The 18,166-nt window shown below is 31.2% G+C and overlaps 2 protein-coding genes and 1 long non-coding RNA gene across 3 annotated transcripts; 1 reads left to right on the top strand and 2 right to left on the bottom strand.

Moving 5' to 3' along the window:
- Window positions 1–875: 875 nt before the first annotated feature.
- On the bottom strand, window positions 876–3,259 carry LOC120213114 (trans-cinnamate 4-monooxygenase). The gene is made up of 3 exons (XM_039211265.1): window positions 2,417–3,259; window positions 2,136–2,269; window positions 876–1,626 (listed from the first exon to the last, which is right to left on the bottom strand). The coding sequence occupies exons 1-3, from the start codon at window positions 3,199–3,201 to the stop codon at window positions 1,028–1,030; spliced, it is 1,518 nt and encodes a 505-aa protein (XP_039067196.1). The 5' UTR covers window positions 3,202–3,259; the 3' UTR covers window positions 876–1,027.
- Window positions 1,547–11,705, top strand: LOC120213120. Its single transcript, XR_005524767.1, has 3 exons — window positions 1,547–1,663; window positions 5,792–5,805; window positions 11,689–11,705. It is a non-coding gene; the product is annotated as an uncharacterized LOC120213120 (long non-coding RNA).
- A 5,869-nt stretch (window positions 11,706–17,574) lies between these two features.
- Window positions 17,575–18,071, bottom strand: LOC120213119. The gene has a single exon (XM_039211268.1). The coding sequence runs from the start codon at window positions 18,016–18,018 to the stop codon at window positions 17,590–17,592; it is 429 nt and encodes a 142-aa protein (XP_039067199.1). The 5' UTR covers window positions 18,019–18,071; the 3' UTR covers window positions 17,575–17,589.
- Window positions 18,072–18,166: the final 95 nt, after the last annotated feature.

Genomic DNA, 18,166 nt, shown 5'->3' with positions numbered 1-18,166 from the left:
TAAATGATTTTGGTCATTTCATTATTGATCCGTTCAATTTTAGTCCATCGACCATTAACTATTATTAACGAAATATGAGTTGATAATTAAAATTTAATATAATTCACATGTCTTCTTATAATTATTATTCAACTTGTTCATCATGGAAGAACTTTTATTTTGTAATGATAATAAATTTATTGTCGTCGTTGTCCTAGAATTGAAGATTAAAATCAATCAATCAGACAATAAATATAGGAAGTTGTAAAAACTAAGACGATAGTAGAACAGCGAAAAAGAAAAGCTAGAGAACGTTGGTGTAAAGATCTTTGGACTCATCATCGTCTTCCATGAGTATAATGGAAAATTATAAGTTTTGATGTTTTTTTTAAATGATAATTTTAATGTTGTATGGCAACGAGAAGAATTTTATAATAAAATGATAGAGAATTGAGGACTTAAAGAAAGAGAAAGCATGATGAAGAAAACAGACAACAAAATTGCCAAATAGCAACTGACGGGCCAAATAAACTTTCCATAACCCACATTAATGACGGTTAAATTTTGTCATTAATTTGTTATAAATTAATAATGTTAAATGATTAATTCATTTATTTTGAAACTTTTGTGAGAAAAAATAAAAATATATTCAAATATTAGTAATCAATTGTGTAATTTTCCCTCAGAAATAACATATCATAAAGTAAGTCTAAGGGTTATTTGTTTATTTCAGAAAGCATTATTTTGCTAAATCAGATGTGCGAAACAAACTCGTTGAATGTTAATAATTCAATATTCAACGTTTAATAACTCCGTTAAGAGACAAACAAAGAGGCCCTAAATCTGATTGAGAGTTGAACGGACCACAATGGGCCTCTATTTCCGTACATCAAAAAGTGAGATATTAACAAAATATATTTGACAAAAAGCTTAATTAAGACAATGATTTTATCACACAAAGCAAGCATGCATCCATCTTACAAATTTATACCCAGCAAATCAATATTCAAGTTCATCAAATCCAGATTTTCCAAGAACAATTTCTTCATCAAAACACCCGTGGCTTTGCAACAATAGTTGAATGCTTCAGAATGTGCAAGCTGAACTGTCCTCCTTTCTCCGTTGTGTCGAGCTTCGACTGTCCCTTGGGAGGCAACAGCTCAAAGTTCTGCACCAAACGTCCCAACGTGATCCCTAGGATCGGCAGTGCGAGAATTATCCCCGGGCAGCTCCGTCTTCCAACACCAAATGGAAGATACCTGAAGTCGTTCCCATTCGCTTCGACCTTCGATTCCTCCTCAAAGAACCTCTCGGGCCTGAACTCTTCAGGGTTCTTCCAATGTGCAGGGTTATTGGCTAACCACCAAGCGTTCACGAGGATCTTGCTCTCGGCGGGGATGTCGTACCCCGCGAGCTTCGCATCGTGGAGGTTCATGTGTGGAACCAATAGAGGGATGGCCATTCGGAGCCTGAGAGTCTCCTTGATCACCGCCTGCAGATACGGAAGCTTAAGTGTGTCGGGTTCGGTAACCTGCACCCCGGGTCCTAGTATGGTGTCAATCTCGTTGCGGAGCTTCTGCTGGATCTCGGGATGGTTAACAAGCTCAGCAATGCCCCATTCAATTGACCATAAGGTTGTTTCAATGGCTGCATCACAATGAGATTGCTTGAGTTCATAGACTTGGTAAAATTGTGACCACAATGATTATTATTGCTGAGAGTTGAAACCAATTTGCCTTAACAAATTCAATTCTAAATCACACTTGAAGTTTCAAAGTTGTACAAAAGCTTGAAGGAAGATGTTATTATCATCTAAAGTAACCCAATGAAAAATTCCCATTTGTGTATTTGGCCAAATTGGGTTTTCATAATATTTTAGGTACCCAAAAGTCTTGGTGAGTTGGTATTTGGCAACAAGTTGACCTTTCAGCTGCATCACTTGAATTCTAGCTCAACTTTCAAACATGAAGGCAAGAAAAATACCCAAAATTTTTTTTATTCACTATCCAAATTACTTCTCAATCATAAATCAGAAGATGTTAAACATTGTTGAAACATATGTATTCCTATATGTTGTAACAATAACGATGTCAATCAAACTAATATTCGATTAAAACTTAAGCCATATGGTCCAAAAAAGAAAGCAGGGTTCTTACCAGCAACATTGATGTTCTCAACAATGTAAAGAACATTGTCTTCATTGATCTCTCCCTTCTGTTGAGCATCAAGAATGTGATCAATGGCACATTTTAGAGCATTGCTGTCACTTCTCTTTGTGCTTGCAAGCTTCCTGCAGAGATTTACAATCCTCATATACCTCAATTAAGTACTAGATTTGAATAGAATGGGAGAGTCCATCTTATATTGGGGTTCTGTAATATCTTGAAGATTAGTCTATTAATATATCAAATATGGATGGTTGAAAAAAAAAACTTACTTCCTCTCCTCTAGGAAATAGTCCTTGAAAAGCTGCAATCTCATCTCCTTTACCTCCTTGCACAACTTCAAGTACCCTCTCAAGAAAGGCCTCAAAATGGGGATAAAATCACCATAGTTGTACTCAAAGCTCTGTGCCAATCTACTCCTCTCTCCATTCAAGGCCTTGAGTTTAACAAACAAAGGGTCGTCCTCGCTCTCGAACCTCCTATCGAACATGATCCTGTACATGTTATTGTACATCATAAGTTGCAATCTCTTCCTCAGAACAATCCCATTGGTCGCCGCCTCCGGGTTATTTCTTACATCTTCCACGACACTGGCAGCCTCGGCCTCCCATCCATGTCGGTACTGTTGGACGACCTTGTTGGTGAAGAAAGGAACGGTCATGATCCTCCTCATCTTCCGCCAGTGCTCACCGTAGACGGTGAACACCATGTCCTGTCCTTTGCCGGTAAAGATGTCGAACACGACGTTCCTCGTCCTGGAACCGAACTCGACACCCTGGGTGTGCAGGACTTCCTTGGCCAGCTCCGGGGAAGAGATGACGACGAGGTTACGTTGTCCCATTCGAAGCAAGAGGATGTCTCCGAACTTCTTGGCCAAGTCGGTGAGGTTGCGGTGGTTCAAGTCATCGCCGACTTGGAGCCAGTTGCCGAAGATGGGGACTGGGAGAGGACCGGGGGGGAGCTTGTAACGCTTGCCGCGAAGTTTGGCAACTAAGATGGCGAAGATTATGGTGAAGAAGAGGGAGATGAGAACTTTCTCGATGAGGAGAAGGTCCATGGTTATGGAGTTTTTATCGGTTTAAGTATTCGGGGCTATGTGTGAACTGGAGGAGCGGTGGAGTTTTATAGAGGATCAAGGTTAGGTTGACGATGTGGTTAATTGGTTTGCAGGGTTTGGTGGGAATGGAGAGTGGTGGAATGGAGAGTGGTGGAAGTGAGATGGGTGGGTTGGTTGAGTTGGCAGGTAAGGGAAAAGATAGACGTCTCTCTATTTTGTGTTTAATAATAAATTGACGTGTATGAATTAAATGATCACTGTAGTGAGGGAGATTATTGTTATTTTTAAAAATTCAGTATAATATTTATAAGATTTATTATTTTTACTATTAAATGGTTGAAAATTTTTCAAACATATATTATTTTATAATAATTTTCATGTCTACTCCATTCCAAAAAATGATAAATTACTTATTTAGTCACTCACTTATTATTTAATTTATGTTTTGATTATCTAACTATTACTTATTTTAAATCATATCTAAAGTTACATCTTGGTCATTAGTTTTTAAAAAATTAATTGTGATATTAATGTGTCATCATAAGATAATATCACATTATGATTGAAAAACAATTATAAATGTCATGTTCGTATCACTATTAGTATTTTAACGGCATGTGACCAAAACATAACCGATATGTGATGTCAGGTATGATTTTAAAAAAAATAATAGTTGAGTGACAAAACATAAATTAGATAATAGTTCACTGACCAAATAGACAATTTACTCTAAATAAAAATATGTATTAATTATGTTAGATGAATTTTTTATTATATTTATATTGACCCAACCTATAAAAATTTTCTAAATTTGCCACTTATTGTCTCATATTATTTAAATAATAATAATAATAATAAATTAGCTAACTCTATTCCCATATTTAATGGGATAAGGGGGAGGTAGGGTAGTAGGCTGCCTCCAACGCTAGGTTAAGAGCAACTTCCGTGGAAGATCTCTAGCAATTATGAATTGTCCACCGTATGACTCGATCCCACGACCACAAGGTTAAGAGTCTTGCGCTCTACCAACTGAGTTGGACTAGCAAAACAAATAATAATAATAATAATAATAATAATAATAATAATAATAAATTGACATGAACTAAGCTACTTCAGTTGTTAAAAATATAATTATTTTGCAGAGATTTTGAATTAGAACACAAAATCTACAAGAATATTTGAACATTTATCGTCAATTGATTAAGAATATTTCGAATAGATATTATCCTATAATCACTCCAAATAAACAAAAAAATTGATTATATTTAAAAAATAATAAAATTATATTTATTTAAAATATTATTATAAATAAATCATTATTTATAGACATAATAGTAATATAATATGATATAATAATAGTTCTAGTTCTTAAGATTTATATAATATATCAAGTTGATCCTAACTGAAAATAATTTAATAAATTTAATGTTTCAAACATAAAAATTTCATCATTTTAATCTTTGTTTTTCTTTAAAATTATTTATTCTTCTCTTGGAAATTTTATATTGCTTTTTTGATTTGATAACAATATAATAACTTGCTAATGTTTTATAACATAATACAGTATCTAAATGTTTTTTTAGTTCGATAGACTCATTTTATTTAATAATATTATAAAAGGAGATTAAATTGATAGAATAATATATCTAAATAACTAAATTTGTTAAATTATTTTTAAATTAAATAAATTAATAAAATATATAGAACTTAAATATTAAAGATATTATTACATCAATTCACATTAATATTTTTAAATTCAATTATGAGGAATATATTTATAATGATATTTTAATTAAATAATTTATTAATATTTTAAAAAATATATATATTCTATTTACTACAACACATTTAATTAAGTGGCATTAAATGTATTTCACCCTAAAAGTTAATAAAGTGGGGATGATGAATAGATATAATTGTATTCGTCCGTATCATAAATACAATAAAAATATACACCTGATATTATTTGACAAGTGGCGCCACCAATCAGACCACTTGACAAATGGTTACAAAATTGAAATTGTTATTTTACACACAAGATAATAAAGGTTTTTTACATAAATATCACTTATTGAAAATTTATTTTTTATTTCAACATATATATTAAATTATATTTTGAATTAATATTTTTTCTGCCACGTAAAACAATGATGTATTTTTGCAGAAAATGATTTTCACAAAAAGCATCAAGCCAGAACACAACACTTCAGAATTTTGCTAACTTTCATGTGCATAGGACAAGTGAATTCAGAGTCCTTTTTTTGTTACGAGTATTGATTAAAATATGACATGATGTGTATAAACATCTTTAAGAGTTTGTATTGGTTGATTATCTCTTTTCATGGCCTATGATGAATTAGTAAAGCATGTAAGTTTGTATACTTATGCATATGCATGTCATACAATGATCATTGGCCCTTGAGTGTTGGAATGCTTACTATATAATCCTTACTGATTAGGGATGTGCACTCGATTTGAACTTGACGATTTCAAACCTGACTCGATCTTATAAAATCGAGAGATTTTTTAATAAAAAGATTGAGTTCGGGTCAAATTTAAGTTTAGGGTGAAAATTACTTGATTCGATTAGACCCATAAATAATAGTATAATTGACCTTTATATATTTAGAGATAATTGTTATTATACCTTCACTTTATTTTTTTCAATTATGTTCATATTTTATCTAATAAAAATAAAATTTTAAAAATATATTTATGTAGAGTCGGGTGCAATTTTTTACTCTAAAAATTAGATCGAATTTCAAGTCCGATAGATCTTTAAACCTGGGTCGAATTAAATGATAGATGAAACGATATTATACTAGAATTGACTTTAAATAAACAAAAAAAATCGACCCATGATCATTCTATCAATGAAGCGTTTGAAGCAGGGGCAGATGCACTAAGTGAAATTTAGAAAAAAAAGTGAAATTTAATATAATATGTTAAAGAAAAATGAAAAAAATAAAAAAAAATTGCACCCCATCATTTTTATAAAAAGAAAATTAAAATTTTAGACCTCTATTTATAAATTTCTGGATCCGCCACTACTTTAAATTCTAATTGTATAATTTAAAATTTCAATTAAGCCGACAAGTTATTTGATTATGAGTCCGAAATGTGTACTACTTATTGGTACTACTAGCATGGGAAGAAGCAAAGTCTAAACCAAAGTACTTTATTAAATGTGTGGCTAATAGTCGTCGGAGTGGGTAGAAAGTGGAAGCGTGTATGAACTTGTCCCATTTTGGCGTGGTAGGTGATGGCCTAACCTAACAACATTACCAAAACTAATATGGGTAAAATATAAGTTTAATACTTAAACTATTAGTTTTATTTTGCTTTAGTACATAACTTTCATTTGTTTGCAAATCATATCAAATGTTTATTTTTTGTTTCGTTTTAGTAACTCGCCATTAAAAGCTTAGTGAGAGTTACACCATGACACTTTTTATGAGTAAATTGTATCATTCATCACTTAACTATCTTCCCACTCCTATTTTGGTCACTGAAGTTTAATTTTTTTACTTGAATTACTTAACTTCCAAATTTAATTTTTTTTAATTATGTATTAATAAATTAATAATAAAATTCATGTAACAAATCAATAAAATAAATTAGAGTGATTAAAACATAAGCAATTTAAAAGTTGAGTGAGCAAATTGAAAATTTTAAATTTTAGTGATAAAGTAGGAGTGAGACGATGTTAAGTGATGGATGATGTAATTTATCCATATAAAAAAAGGCCACGTGCATCAGTTCTGTTAAGTTTTTAATGGAGGAATACTAAAATGAAATAAAAAGTAAACGTTAGTTATGGTTTTGAAGCAAATGAAAGTTTAGGTACTAAAAAAATAAAACTGATAGTTTAAATACTAAACATGTAGTTTAGCTAACTAATATTTTACATTTGACGAGATCTAGGTCAATGGACATACATCGGGTCAAGATTTTTATTCATATAAATTGGACGTGAAAATTAATTATTTTTATTTGATTCAATCCGAATTTAGAAGGGTCTCATTTAGCCTGAAATTCGACTCAATTTTTTTAGGTCAAAAGTCGCGTATGAATCAATCTGTTGGATTCGGGTAAAATGCTCTTCCTTATACGTATTAGAAGGAGTAAAATAATATTTAGTCCCTTAAATTAGTAATTTTTCAATCTAGCTTTAAAATTGTTTTATTCATATATTTTAGTACCAGAATTTGGTAACTCGTTCCAATTTGGTCTGTGGATTAGGATCCTATTAAAATGTTATGACTCACACCATGGCTCTCGTCAATTTTAATTGTATACTTTAAAAATTAATAGGACTAAAGTTATAATTTCATTGTTTAATGGTTCATGGCTCTCGTCAATCCTCTGTAACCGCCCCCGTCTTGACAGAGTCGATACAAGTTGAAGTTTTGCATTTTTAATATTTTTATTTTATATAAAATGTGTGGATGATTTTTAGATTTTTTTTAATTAGTTTAATGAGATTAGAAATTAATATTTATTTAAAATTTTTAATTAATTGATAATGATTATATATACATCGTATAATGTAGTTACTCAAATTTAAAATCTTTAGAAAAATTATTTTTCTATCGCCGAAATCGTTAAATTCATATTAACTATATTTTAAATATGAGACGAGATTATTTATTTTGCTCTGGTTATTATTATGCTAAGTAATGGTAGAATTTTGTTGTCAACGAAAATTATTTTTTATGGTTGCTTTTCGGTTTTAAGGCTTCACTTTGAGTAATTCAGACCGATTCGCATCACATACTTAATTCTGGTATATGAGTCTCTCAACAGAAATTTTTTATATAAACAAGAATTCAAACTCGATAATTTGCTTAAGGGAATTTAATTATACTTTAATGTAAGAAGAGTGCACAATCTTTTATTATTTGATTGTCATAAAATTCTTTAATTAATGTTATGTGTTAACCATTTTAGAATTTAGACGAAAAAGATTAAATATTTTAAGTACACATTTTGATAAAATAAATAAATATTTATTTTAATTAAAAATAAATTTAAATATTTATTTTGACCAAAAATATTTTAAGTAAAAATAATATATTTTAAATACTTATTTGTAATACCTATATCTACATCATAATGCTGATGCATGTTGATGTACGGAGGAAGCCTATTAGGAGTTGGTACGTATTCAACACATACAGTTTTGAAACAGTAAAATACGTGTTGGAAACGTTAGAAATATTAAAAATAATATAGGTCTAATACTTTTTTAAGTTTTTTTTTTATTAGTTGAGTTAAGTATAAGATAATATATGTTCAAAAATAACTTTTATCTCAATCATTTGACATTGATCACACCCATAGTTTGTCCCCACTAATTTTTTTAAGTATTAAATAATTTATATATAAATATATATATTTGAAGAATAAATAAATAAAATTTATCTGACCCTCTCAACTAAAAAATTGTATTTATGAAATTTAAAAAATACTTTAACCCAGACCTTAATAAATTCTTGGTCGTGCCCTACTCACACCCTTATCATTCATAATGCTTGAACCTAGAAGAAAAGTATATTATCATTGGTAAAAGAACCACAAAAATGGATCAATCTATTGAAAGACAACCGATAAACTGTAAATCATAATCGAGCGACGTAAGAAAACTATCCACAAATGCAAATCACGTATCCAAATATAATTCGAGAGTCCAAAGCATGAAATATCACCATGATAACAAAAGCATGATCTTGATCAGTCGTGACAATGTCAAATTTAACTCGAAGAAAAAATATAAATGAAAATAACATTCAAACTATAGAAAACGTGTCAAAAGTCACAAAAAACATATCAAAAAGATCAAAAAAATCATGTAATAAAAATAAATTTATTAAAAATTTAAAATAAGAAAATAAATAAATATATAATATAATAAAATAAAGAAAAAAATGAATATCCGCTATGAACAAAATGTGTCGTCATCAATCATAAAATGAAAAAGAAAAAGAAACTATTTGTATCTCCTCAAATTACGTATCGTGCTTATGCATGATGATGTACGGAGGAAGCGTACTAGGGGTTGGTACGTAATCAACGCATATACAGTTTTGAAACAGTAAAATATATTGGATATGTTAGAATATATCAAAATAATATTTAGGTCTAATACCTTTTTAAATTAATATCTTTCTCATTCAAGAACAATTGATAAATTAATATTAATTTAATTGACGTTATTATTGTTATAATATAAAATAATATATTTAAATAAAACTATCTTCAATTAAAGACTATAAATTATAAGTAAACCCGAAGATCATACCTTTCATGCCTACAAACATTATTTTCATATGACTCATCCACTTATTTTCATGCCAAGATGCCAGAGGAGTGGAGAGAGTCTTACGGTGATACCAATCTATAAGAATAAAGGAGATCCCCAACGTTGTGGCAACTACAGAGGTATTAAACTACTCAACCATACCATGAAGCTATGGGAAAGGGTAATAGAGGCTAGGTTGAGACAGGTTACTAGGGTTTCAGAAAACCAATTTGGCTTTATGCCAGGCAGGTCTACTACGGAGGCGATTCATCTACTTCGACGACTTATGAAGAAATATAGGGAAAAAAATAGTGATCTTCACATGGCGTTCATTGACCTTGAGAAGGCGTATGATAGCGTTCCCCGCGATACGATCTGGAAGACCTTGGAAACGAGACGGATCCCAACTGCTTATATCCGGGTGATTCGTGATATGTACTGTAGATCTACTACTACCGTCAGGACTATAGTTGGCGACACTAAGACATTCCCGGTGGAAATCGGACTCCACCAGGGGTCGGCTCTTAGCCCTTACATCTTCGCCTTGATTATGAACGACATCTATTGTGCGACACCAGACGGTGTTCCATGGTGTATGCTTTTCGCTGACGACATTGTCCTAATTGCTGAAACAAAAACTGAGCTGAATAATAGACTTGCTACCTGGAAGACTGCTTTGGAAGAAAAAGGTCTAAGGATCAATATTGAAAAGACAAATTATATATGTTCAAACTTCAGTGGAAACCAAAACGATGAAGATGTAGAAGTATGCATAGAAGGACACATTATCCCCTCAAATGATTGTTTCAAGTACCTAGGGTCTATGATACATAAAGATGGGGGTGAATATGAAGACGTTACACACCGTATAAAGGCGGGATGGCTAAAGTGGAGGGTTGCTACTGGAGTTTTGTGTGACAAGAAGGTGCCTCTAAAACTAAAGGGAAAATTTTATAGAATGGCAATAAGACCAGCGATGTTGTATGGATCAGAATGTTGGGCAATCAAGAAGGATCACGTAAGGAGGATGGAGGCCGCAGAAATGAGAATGCTTCGATGGACATGTGGTAGGACTCTGTGGGACATGACACCTAACTCTGCTATTAGGATGTACTTGGGGGTGGTGCCTGTATCCGAAAAATTGAGGGAGGGAAGACTACGGTGGTTTGGGCATGTCCTTAGGCGACAACCGTCGGATGCGGTCATGAGGGTAGAGTCGATTACAGTAGACGGTGTCAGAAGGAGAGAACGACCAAGACGAAAGTGGGAAGACTGCTTGAGATCTGATTTGAAGGAATTAGCCCTTACTGAGGACATGACCTCTGATAGGAAAGTATGGAGAATTAAGACCAGGGTAGTTGAGTAGTGCAGTTCACAACCATAGGGTGTAACATCTCTGTCTTCTTTTTAATGTCTTTGTAGTACTTTCCATGACTTCTACTTTATACATGTTTCTGTCACTGAAATGTATGAAGGCTTAGAACTAGGGTATCGGAGTAGTGTTGCCTTAGTTTAAGAATTAACTCATTTGAATTTATTCCTTCTTGTAGCTTGATATTATTGACTTATTGTGTATCATTTCTATTCATGTTTCCTCTTTTTAAATTTAGCTGGGTCTTACATTTTCAGTCTATATGCAGAGATTTCTATGTAAGGAATTATTTGCAGGGAATTATTTACAGGGATTACTCCCCATTACAGACGCACATATCAAGACTGCATATGAAGACTGTTCATCTATGTATTTATTTATTTGTTTATTTATAAACGCATTTGCATCTTATCTTTATTTTTAATTTTCTGACTGCCAGAGGTATTCCACGGAAACTGCTCTCAACCTGGCGTTGGGGTCAGCCTACTACCCTACCTCCCCCTTTTCCTATTGCATATGGAAATCAGGGTTTTGTTGTTGTTGTTATTGTGTTACTTGGATAATTGTATCTAGACATCATCTTACTCTAAAATTGAAAATTTTATGTTATATTGAATTCATCAAACGTCTTCAATGATAAGGGAAGTGTTATTCTCACTATAAATATTAAATCCGAATAGTTATATCTGTAAGATGGTGTGTATTGTCAATAGTTAAGAAAATTTTTAAACAGATACTACCTTATAACTATCAAGACCATTAAAAAATTTATATTAGATTGAGATAACTTTTTTTAAAAAAAATTAGACAATAGAATAATTTTTTATTAAAATAATTCTAATTAAATTATGGATCCATAAAGATGTCAAAATATATTTATTTTATGTGGCCGGATCCAATGTATCATCTTTGACTTTTTTTTATTGGGTTATCCAAATGGTATTTAATACTTGAAATTAATAATAAAATGTAAGGGTTTTTTGTTTACTTCAGAATGATTAAGCGTTGAATGATTTAAATGCTGAATGATTCAGAGGCTCTGAATGAATTACCTTTGAATATGACATGCTGTTTGATAATGGCTCTGAATCATTCAGAATGTATTTCTGTGTTGAATCATTCAGCACTGTTTTACTGAATTAGTCAGTACTGAATCATTCAGAGGTGCGAAATAAACGCGTTGAATGTTTTACGGTTCAACATTCAACACTGAATGGTTCCATTAAGAGGCAAACAAACAGTCCCTAAATATGTCTGACACAAAATTGTCATTTTCTTCCATATTCTTTACCAAAAAAAAACTTATTTCTATCCTCTTACCTTTGTAGATAAGGACATACAATCGGTTATGAATCTATATTTTTTTTAGTTTAATTAATTCAGGGTAAAGTACACAAATAATCACTTGACTATAGGATAATACTTTGTTTAGTCCCTAACTATTAAAAGTTACAAAATGATCCCCTGACTATAAGGAGTTGCTTTGTTGAGTCCCCGACTGTTAAAAGTTACAAAATGATCATCGACTATTCATTATGTTTTAAACTTGTCCTTTCCGTTAAAAAATGACGTTAATATACTGATTGAGTTATGATAAAATATGACCTCATAATCTCAAACAACTATCATATCTCAGTCAGCATGTTAACGTTCAGCTTAGATGACCATTAATTTTTAAACGAAAAAGGATGAGTTTGGAATATAATGAATAGTCAGATGATCATTTTTAACTTTTAATAGTTGATGGACTCAACAAAGTAACTTCCTATAGTTAGAGGATCATTTTGTAACTTGTAATAATCGAAGACTCAATAAAGCAATATCCTATAGTTATTGGACCATTTGTGTACTTTACCTATTATTTTTAACTAGTAACGATGAAATAAAATTATTTAAAAATTTTGGAGGATTTAATTTAATTAGAAAAACAATGTCAACTAAAACTTTTAAAAAGTTTCAAGCTCAATAAGAAATGCCAAATTGTTTTTAAAAAATTAAAAAGAAAATGTCAATTAATCAAATTTTAGGGATCATCATCGTCACGTAAGATCGACTTTTATAATTATTTGATTTAATCAATTTGACTTACGATTGATTAGATCAGTTAAATATATTAATTGATTTATCGTCATCTTTTTTTTCTTTAGAATTTGTGTCATATTCTGTAGACCGAATAAAATTTTGTTCTTTGATTTTATTTAGTCGGCCACGACATCGATTTTAAAATTGATTGTCGACCATCAGTTTTTTCTTTGTATCTTTTTTAGTTTTGTTCTTTAATTTTATTTAGTCGACAATGACATCAGTTTTAAAATTGATTGTCGACCATCAGTTTTTTCTTTATATTTTTTTTAGTTTTTAATAAAAATAATTTTATTTTTGTGACATATTTTCTCTGTATTTGTGACATATTTGTCTTTTTTTAGGTCATTTGGTGTTCTTTTTATTTTATGTTGTCTCAGGGTTTGATTTAACGACGTCACAAGTGATCAATACGACGCTTATTTATAATATTGTTGATATTCCCTGCAATGGACTCTCATATTCATTTTGGATACGCGATTTTACGTTTATAAATAGTTTCTCACGATATTCAGCTCTGATTTATGGTTATCGGTGATATTTCAATAGGTTAATCCTCATTTGTGGTTTATTTTCCGATACAATCATATTTGTTTGTATATATTATTCGTTTGAGTCATTTGGTTGGATTTTAACCTTTTTCTTGTATGCTTTTTATATGATCTAAAGTTGCTAATTTCAGTGTGACAAAAAATATCTAAATTATGTATTTAGTTTACGATGATAATTCTAAACTTTTATTGTAATTTTGGATATTTTCACTTTCCAATAAGACTAGTGAGCTCTCTCTCTCTCTCTCTCTATATATATTCAAAATAAAAAAAATAAAAATAAGGTTTAATGAAAAATATAAATGACCCAAATTACATCTTAAGCTAACTTTAGATGCCGAAATAATTTTTTACTAAAATTAGGTGTCTAATATTTTCAACGTTATACTTTTAGATGTCTGGTCTATCACAACCATTAAATTCGATCGTTACGTGATACGTGTTCGACTTATAAAATTTTTTATTTTAAAGTAAAAAATATAATTTATTTAAAAAAACTATTTTTTTCCTCTCAAATCTAAAAAAGAACTCAAAACTCTAAAAGTTCTATTTCCAAACTTTTCCTCACGTTGGTCGTCGTTGATGGCATATTGGTCGTCGTCATTTACAATAGATCACTTCATCTAATTGGATTCCAACGCACGATAAGAGGAATTATTGCTTAAATCATTGGAATCGTCGCCTTTAGCAAGAATCTTTTAGTCTCTACAATCGTCCATTTTTCATTGTAATTATTTCTTGAAATATGGGGTTCAATCATTAGGTGTTTCGGCAGTCGCACGCCATTGGATTTTGATCGTTTGGAGGCGTTGGTGGCGACCGATAGCAATAAGGGTTTTGAAACAATAAAAAAGTTTAAAATTTTATATGTCTGCTACATATTAGATAATGACCACATTTAATTATTATTATATCATAGGTACCTAAAAATGTAACATAAAAGACGTTAGATACCTACTTTGAGTGAAAAATTATTTAATCAACTGAAGTTAACTTAAGATATAATTTGGACACTTATATTAAGTTAAACATAAAATAATAATATATTAAACAGAAGAATTCATGTTATGATTTGTTTGGGCTTTAGATACTGCAGAAATGAGCTTAGAATGAACCCATTTTGATGATATTTTACCCAATAATAATATACCCATACTAATATTAGTGTGTACATTATCAATGTAAGTCTCAGTTAAAAGAAGCCGACATGAGCCACTCCAGCGATCACCATGTACGCGGACTCCATGTCAACTACTCAACTCTTCAAAAGAGCCTTCTCAGACCTTTATTAAATCTATGGGGCTTATTCTATCTGAAAAATATATGCACTCTATCTGAGTTTGACATGATCCAAAAAATATATATATTCCATTAGATCCGATTCGACCCAAAAATATATATCCTCTATCCAAATATGATCCGATCCAGCCCGAAGTTTTATAGTATAAATCTAACTTAGCCCGATATAAAATAAGGACCTAACTAAAAAAATAATAGAAAGATGACGTATTATTATAATTATCCATAATTTATTTGAAGAAGTTATACTATTATCCTCAGGTCGGGTCGGGTCAGAACTTTTTATCCTCCACCCGAACCCAACCTAACGTCACTCCTTTTATAAAATCCAATCCAAACTCGATTTTTTTATATAAAAAATCTGACTTTATCAAATCAGTTTGGATCAAAATTCGTTAATTTCAAGTTAAATTGTTATCCTTACTTATTTTAGCCTCTGATTGAATTAACGACAATATTTGAGACACGAGAATTTGTGAAAAATATTGATAGATCTAAAAATTTTAAAATAAAAATTTTAAATTTTAATATATATTTTTAAATAAATTTGTAGGTTTTTTTTTTTATTTTTATCTTCTTTTGACCAACTAAATTAAATTTAACAAAAATTTAAAAACATTAGATATGTAATTGCTTCTCTCTAAAGAAATATATAGGAGTGGACGTAAGATTTTATATGAAGGAACTAATAATATTTTAAGTGGACGAATTTATAAAATTTAAAGGGGTGAAAACATATTGAAATAGAAAATACTTCAGTTATGTGAGAATTTAAAATTTTTAAATCGGCCCCTTCCCAGACAGGGGCGGAACAAAAAATTTATTAAGGCAGAGGTTCAAGTATTTTTTTTCACAAATATAATTTTTTTAATCGAGAAAGGTCGGATAAATTTTTCTTTATTTTTTTTAAATATATATATATATATATATATATATATATATCAATATTAATTAATACTTTAAAAAAAATATACGGATGCCAAGGTTCCCCTTAACCCCGTGAAGTTCCGCCTATGTTCCTTGACTGTATATATATGCCCATGTCGAAAGCGTCCTATGCAGCAGTGGCACACGTAAATGTTACATATGACCACTGTAAAATATGAATTTCTTTATATTAGTTGTTTGTTTTAGTGATGGTGCATACTCAAAAACTTTATTTGTGCACACCACATACGAATAATTTATTTTTTTAGTATATATGTGTCTACCCTAAAAAATATTTCTGGAGCTGTCATTGCTAGACATGGACGAATGTAAAACTTTATTTTAGGGAACAAACTTTTAAAATTTTAGAGGGAGCAACTTTTAAAATTCTAGAGGTAGAAATAGATTATCAATGGAAAATACAAATAAAATATCTAAAATATATAACAATTTGAAATTTTTAAGAGGTGACGACTGTCCCGCTCACTCCTCCTTCGATCCATCCCTAGTCACAGGTTTCATGCATGCTCTCCTAAAAGATGGACAAACTATGTGCTACTTTTTAAAATAAGACCCCTAAAATATTTTATAATAATTATTAATTTATTAAATTTGACATGTCACAGACCATTCATGTACATGGACGGGCTTAGTTTCATGCAGTCGGACAACTGTCTAAAGGGGCTAAGGCAGATAGAATCTCCAGTTAGTACCGAGCACGAAGCTATCCACCACGGACACTTTAGTAGCTCTCCTCTCGCAGCAAGTTAGGCTGCACCCTTCAAATAGAATCACATCGTAATGTCCGTAATTATAACATCGCAGTTGTGACTGTAATCATAATTATAATATTGCAGTTGTGATTGTAATCGTAATTTAATACTATAATCACCTATTGAAAATGTTAGCCGAAGGAATGGAATGCTTTGATTGGTGAACCGGATTGTGCGAGTAACTGAAGTATGTTACAGCTTTTGGTCATCCATTGTGATTTTACTATTTCATTTCTCATGACTTCACTACCAATCAAAGTTCAAACCAGCTTTCATGATACTCATTCAAGCTTTGCTATTTCATATGATAGTAGAGACCTCACCAGCTTTCTTATTTATCTTGTTATGATAATTACGATCATATTTCTTGTCGCATTACCATTGTTGAGATTATGAATAAAATAAACATTATTACAGTCTACATATCACGGTCGAGAATTTTTGTTAGAAGAGTTAATTTAAAAAATATGAACTTGCTATTATCGTAATTGATTGTTACCTGTTAATTTACGATCATACATTATATAACGTTATTTAAATCCCTTAAATCTCAATTGCGAGATAACAATGGAAGAAGTGCTTTACCTTTTGAATTCTATTGACATTTGGTGATTCATAAAAGTTAATTACTTCAGGAATTGATTCTGAATGCCCGTCCGCATAAGTAAATATCACTTCATTAATCTTCAGTCAACCCCAAGATAAGATGCCATTCTCCTTTATTCAGTTGTGAAAGTGACCACTCTTTTATCATCTTTTTAAATATTAATGTTTGATTTGTGGGTTCGTATTTAATTTACTTTTTTAAAAATATTAATGTTTTATTTATTTATTTTTAAAGATATTTATATTTTTCTCTATTTTTGGAGATATTTATATTTTTGAAAGTGTTCACCAACTTAAATAATTTGAACTAAATTTATAAACTAAACATATCCTTATTTGTATTAGTTGGTTTGTTAAATAAATATAAAAATTATATTTATAGTACATTATAAAAAAGATAATTATACAAACAATTCAGGGGAAGTAATAGTAATTGTATTTATTTAGAACTCACAACTATTACAATTGAAAAAAGACTCAAGAATTTGGAGAGTGCGTAGGGTGGGTACTTTCTTTGAGAGCCTGGAAAACTCTGGAACTGTGATCAAAGATCTGAGCTCTTCTGTTGTAATCACTGGGCTCCCTCCCATGGTCTTCTCCTTGTATTGCCTCTCTCTCCAAACACTCCAACACCTCCACCATTCCCTTCTTCTCCACTCTCTTCCACCCTTCTCCTCCACCTTCTTCCAGCTCCCTTTCTAACTCCTTCAAAAACCCTGCCTCCCAAGCTGCGCACTTTGCTACCGCTACTACTGCACCGACTCGGCTTCGCTTTGCCTTCATGTTTAAACCTCGAAAACCTGGTGGCATCCTTAAGTGGTCACCGTCACCGCCGTGGGTTTGGCATGGTTCCGGAACTTGTCTGACGATGCCATGTGTAGTTGTGCGACAAAACGATGATGCCATGCCTGATGGAATGAAAGAACCTGTATGAACTTAATAACCTTTGTTGTGTGTGGTGTGGTTCACGACTTGGAGAATGGAAAACGGTGGCACTATATATAGTTGGGAAGATGGACACGTGGCCGATGCTAACTTTCCACTTGTGAGAAAT

The sequence above is a fragment of the Hibiscus syriacus genome, unplaced genomic scaffold, assembly GCF_006381635.1.
Source record: "Hibiscus syriacus cultivar Baekdansim isolate YM2019G1 unplaced genomic scaffold, ASM638163v2 tig00110020_pilon, whole genome shotgun sequence".
Classification (NCBI taxonomy): domain Eukaryota; kingdom Viridiplantae; phylum Streptophyta; class Magnoliopsida; order Malvales; family Malvaceae; genus Hibiscus; species Hibiscus syriacus.
The sequence above is the reverse complement of the archived record's forward strand: the minus strand, read 5'-3'. Positions and strand labels throughout refer to the sequence as shown.